Source organism: Chiloscyllium plagiosum, chromosome 1 (genome assembly GCF_004010195.1).
Source record: "Chiloscyllium plagiosum isolate BGI_BamShark_2017 chromosome 1, ASM401019v2, whole genome shotgun sequence".
Classification (NCBI taxonomy): domain Eukaryota; kingdom Metazoa; phylum Chordata; class Chondrichthyes; order Orectolobiformes; family Hemiscylliidae; genus Chiloscyllium; species Chiloscyllium plagiosum.
In genome coordinates this window covers 30,426,135-30,431,521 of record NC_057710.1, presented here as the reverse complement: position 1 = coordinate 30,431,521, position 5,387 = coordinate 30,426,135, and the positions used below count along the sequence as shown (strand labels likewise).

The window sequence follows — 5,387 nt, the reverse complement described above, 5'->3', positions numbered from 1 at the left end:
CATATCTATGCCAGCTGTTGGTGAATGGATAAAGTTAGCTGTGTGAAAGTGCTTAAAATTGAGTCTGTCAATGATTTCCAAACAGTTCAGACATTAGGCCAGTCAGAAGATGCTCAGTATATCAGGCTGCATCTGTGGATTGAGAAACAATGTTAATGTTTTAGATCAATGTCTTTTCATCTGAATCTGTGATCAGTGTGGTGTGAGAGAAGGCAGAATAAGAGGATCTCACATGAAATAAACTCTTCTAATATTTAATTATAAATGTTATTCCTTCTGAAGGGGTGTATGCTGCAACAGTGTGCTTCTACCAGCATTCCAACAACATAGTAAATTAGAATTCTAAAATAATATAGAACAGAAAGTGGCCATTACTCATTAATCCCACCTTCCTGCTGATCCTGTGTAAATGCTGGCAAGCTGTTTAACTTTGAAGCTTGAATCTGACCCATTCTTTGATCCAACCTACACATTAAACATTTCATCACAAACTGAAAGTAGAATCCATAAACCTGACAAATCTTGGTTTATAGCTGAGAATTTTTTTTGCTTCGTACGGTATTTAACATTTTCCTCGTGAATGCTTAATATCTTATCTTCTTTCTTTTTAGCTTTGTGCTTGCAATAAAAGATTTGACCTCTGACCATTTAGCAGCTGAGAACAGAAGTCAGATGGTTATAATTAGTGATTTGTCGAAGAAACTGACTGAAGCCATCAATCTGGAAAAGTCTCTGGAAAAGTGAGTTCTGAAGGGCTAGTGATGCTCTGTTTCTATGCTTGTTCCTTTGTCCTCTCTTGTGAAAATGTTGATTCCCTGCTTGGAATAGTTCCATAAGGTTGAGCTGAACATACCCTCACAGTGGAAGATGGTTTGGGTCGTTGGTCATTCATTTCAGCTGCAGGACATCCAACATCTTCAGCTGCTTCGTCAATAACCCTCCCTCCATCATATGGTCAGAAGTGGGGAAGTTTGCTGATTGCACAATGTTCTGCTACCTCCCTGGAGTCCAAGGAAGACTGAAATATTATGGCCTGTGCTTTTCATGATTTGTGCTGTCACTTTTGTCAAAATCCTCAGGTGCTTCTCATTCAATCTCTGTGCTTTGTTAAATCTAAGTGCCAAAAATCTCTCCCCATTGGCTTCCTTATTAATTTTGACTGACTTACTTCCTCTGTCAACATGGCCTGGGTAGAATCCTCCTCTTTTGTAAAGACAGATGCAAAGTATTCATTTAATATCTTCACCATGTCCTCTGTCACTGTGTGCAAATCCTTTTTTTGGTCTCTCATTGGCTCTGCTCTTCCTTTTAACTATTCTCTTACTGTTTATATGCCAATAGAAGACTTTGGATTTCCCTATATATTATTTGTTAGTCTTTTCTGATAGTTTGTCTTTGCTTTTCTTATTTGCTTTCTCACCTTTCCATTAAACCTGAAGTATTCATTTTGATTTTCAATAGTATGTTCTGCCTTATACTTGTTATAAACACACCTTTTCTTTCTATTGTTAATTTCTACCTCCTTGGTGATGTAGTGAAATTTGAATTTGTTTGCCTTACCTTTTACCTTAGAGGGAATATATCTGAACTGTACCCAAACTATTTGCTCCTTGAAGGTGGCCCATTGCTCAGTTTCTAACCTTCCTGCCACCCTCTTGTTCCTGCTCAATTCTGTTCAAGCCCATGAAGGTCAGTGCTTGCCAACTGATTATTCTTGCTCTGGATTGTTGCGTGTCATTTTCCAGCGCAACCTGAACCTTATGGTACAATGATCACTCTCCCTGAAATATCCCCCCAGATACTTGATTCACTAGGCCCACCTCATTTCCAAGGATCAAGTCCAATGATGGACTTGTTGGACTATAGGAAACTCATTCCAGGAAATGGGCCAATGTGCTGAGGGGTGGCAGATGGAGTTTAATTTAGATAAATGTGAGGTGCTGCATTTTGGAAAAGCAAATTTTAGCAGGACTTGTATACTTAATGGTAAGGTCCTAGGGAGTGCTGCTGAATAAAGAGACCTTGGCATGCAGTTTCATAATTCCTTGAAAGTGGAGTGCAGGTGGATAACTTAATGAAGTAGGCGTTTTAGTATGCTTTCCTTTATTGGACAGAGCATTGAGTATAGGAGTTGGGAGGTCATGTTGGAGCTGTACAAGACATTGGTTGTTAGGCCATTGGTGGAATATTGTGTGCAGTTCTGGTCTCTTTCCTATTGCAAGGATGTTGTGAAATTTGAAAGGGTTCAGATACGATTTACAAGGATGTTGCCAGGGTTTGAAGATTTGAGCTTTCGGGAGAGGCTGAATAGCTGTGGTTGATTTCCCTGGAGCGTCAGAGGCTGAGGGGTGACCTTAGAGATTTAGAAAATCGAGAGGTTGGATAAGATAAATAGACAAGGTCTTTTCCCTGGGTTAGTTGAGTCCAGGGCATAGGTTTAGGGTGAGAGGGGAAAGATATAAAAGGGACCTCGGGGGCAACATTTTCATGCAGAGGATTGTACATATATGGAATGAGCTGCCAGAGGGAATAGTGGAGGCTGGTACAATTGAAACATTTAAAAGGCTTCTGGATGAGTATATGAATATAAATGGTTTAGAGGAATATGGAACAAGTGCTGGCAAATGGGGCAAGATTAGGTTAGGACATCCGGTCAGCATAGACGAGTTGGACCGAAAGGTCTGTTTCCATGCTGTTTAACTCTGACTCTATGAACACTTGACCCTCACTACCGTTCACACTGCCAGTATCCCAGTCTATATTTGGGTAATTGAAGATCCCTATTACAATTGTTCTGTAATGCAGGCATTCCTCTGAAATTTCCCTGCAGATTGTTCCTCTATATCCTTTACAGTAGTTGGTAGTCTGTAGACTACACGCAATGTAATTATACCCTTTTTAATCCATAGCTCAATGGAAATTGACTCCATCCTTGAACCCTCTGAGACATCTTGCTTCTCCAGCACTGTCCTGTCATCCTTAACGACCACCACTATCTCTCCTCCTTTTTTGCCTTTTCTATTTCTCCTGAACAATTTATACCCAGGAATATTTCTGAAGAAGGGTCATTGGATTTGATTCATTAACTGTTTTCTCTGATCACAAGGATGATCAGCATAAATATAAACATATTGGAAGATGCACCCTTGTATAGCTGGGTGTAGGATTCAGTGCGATGTAGCTTTCATTAGAACTAACCTGAATTGGAAGGGAACCAATATCCTAGCGGAGAGATTTGTGAGTGGCACTCAGGCGGCTTTAAACTAGTATGGGGGGATGGGGGGGGGGCGCAGGAACTAAACAGCTAGCGAGAAAAAAAGATAAGTCTGAGACTGGTACAGTTGAGCCAAGGAGTAGGTTAAACAGACAAGGCAGGCAGGAGCAAGGCAGAGCACGATGTATGACTGATAAATCAAACTGCATTTATTTCATTGCAAGAAGCCTGACAGTTAAGGTAGATGAATTCCGGGCATGGTTGGGACTGGGATATCATAGTTATTACAGAAATGTAGCTCAGAAAAGGGTAGGGCTGGCAGATTAATTTTCCAGGGAAGATAGAAATTGGGGCAAGGGTGGGGGGGGGTTGCTGGGAGGAGAGTGGTGCTTTTGGTTAGCGATAACTGCTAAGAGTGCATCTAGTGAAATTACTTGGGTGGAACTGAGAAAGAAGAAAGGGATAATCACCTTATTGGGATTGTACAATAGACTCCTGTAATAGACAGTAGGAAATTGAGAAGCAAATTTGTAAGGAGATATTTGTAAGAATGATATGCTAATAATAAGTGATTTTAACTTCCTAAACTTAGTCTGAGACTGCCATATCCATAGTGTTAAGGGCCTGGATGTAGGGGACTTTGTTAATTGTGTACGAGAAAACTTATTTTTTATTCCGTATCTGGATGTACCTACTAGAGAGGGAGCAAAACCTGACCTTCTCTTGAGAAAGAAGACAAGGCAAGTGACTGAGGTGTCAGTGGAGGTGCACTTTGGGACTAGTGATAATAAATCTGTGTTTTAAACTAGTTATGAAAAAGTTATTGTAAAAAGAGGATGAGGTTCTGAGGAGTGAGTACAGAGATAGGAAAGATTGAAAAGCAGGACCTCCAGGGTAGTAATCTCTGAGCTACTACCAGTGCCATGTGCTAGTGAGGCAAGGAATAGAAAGATGAGAGATGAATACGTGGCTAAGGAGCTGGTGCAGGGGGCATTGTTTCAGGTGCTTGAATCATTGGAACCTCTTCTGCGGCAGGGGTGACCTATGCAAGAGGGATGGGTTGCACCTAAACTGGAGGGGAACCAGGGAGGTTTGCTAGTGCTACTTGTGAGGGTTTAAACTAGAGTGCCAGGGGCTAGGAGCCAGAGCAGCAGGTCAGCAAGTGCAGCATATTAGGACCAGTAAATCAGAAAGAAAGGACAGGTAAAGGCAGATAAATGAACACGATGGTACCAATGGGCTGAAGTGTGTTTACTTCAACGCAAGGAGTTTTTTTGGTAAGGCAGACCTGGTTAGAGCCTGAATTAATACATGGTGCTATGATGTTGTGGCTCTTACAGAAACTTGTTGAGAGGGGGATAGGACTGGCTGCTCAATATTCCAGGGTTTTGTTGTTTTAGATGAGACAGAGAGGAAGGTAAAACTAGGTGGAAGAATTGCGTTACTAATCACTGAGAGTGTTCCATCTACACTCAGAGGAAATATTGGAGGGCTTATCCACTTAGGCAATATGGGTTGATCTCAAAAATGACATGGATGCAATCACTCTGATAGGGTTATATTATTAGGTCCCCCAATAGCTACCAAGACATTGAGGAACAAATATGTAGGCATATTATAAAAAGATGCAAGAACTTCAGGGTTGTCATAGTGGATGACTTTAACTTCCACAATATTGGAGGGGTCTCCCTTAGAGTAAGAGGCTTATATGGGGCAGAATTTAAATGCATCTAAGAGGGTTTCTTGAAACAATATGTGGATAGTCTAACTAGAGGAGGGGCCATACTGGACTTTGTTTTGGCTAAGATTCTGGATCAGTGGTGCTGGAAGAGCACAGCAATTCAAGCAGCATCCAGCAACAGTTCTCCTTCAAGATCCTCCGCTCCACGCTTGCAGCAATGCGCGGGCACCTAACCTCTCTACAGTCTGCCCTGCCTCAGCTGAGGGCCACACTCTCTCAGAATTGCAAAGGACCCACTCTGTACTACATCCTCAGGAGAATCCAGACTCTCAACAAACAGTATTTCAATTCCATCTCAAACATCAAAAACTGTAAGTACAACAAACTTTTATCTACCCACCTCCATAACCAGCGCTCCTCAAACATTCCAGAAGATTCCCCTGGCCTCGGAAACACCATTAGCCATGCGGCTGATGCAGCTACCACCCCCAC

At 41.8% G+C, this 5,387-nt stretch overlaps 1 protein-coding gene across 2 annotated transcripts in view; it reads left to right on the top strand.

Moving 5' to 3' along the window:
- The first annotated feature begins 591 nt into the window (after positions 1-591).
- haus1 (HAUS augmin-like complex, subunit 1) overlaps positions 592-5,387 on the top strand; it is a 22,511-nt gene continuing 17,715 nt past the window's right edge. The window contains exon 1 of one of the 2 annotated variants that reach the window (XM_043713717.1): positions 592-740. In XM_043713717.1, the coding sequence (XP_043569652.1) occupies positions 673-740 (68 nt within the window). In that variant the 5' untranslated portion in view covers positions 592-672. The remainder of the gene's footprint in view (positions 741-5,387) is intronic. The other variant, XM_043713807.1, reaches the window with a different exon arrangement.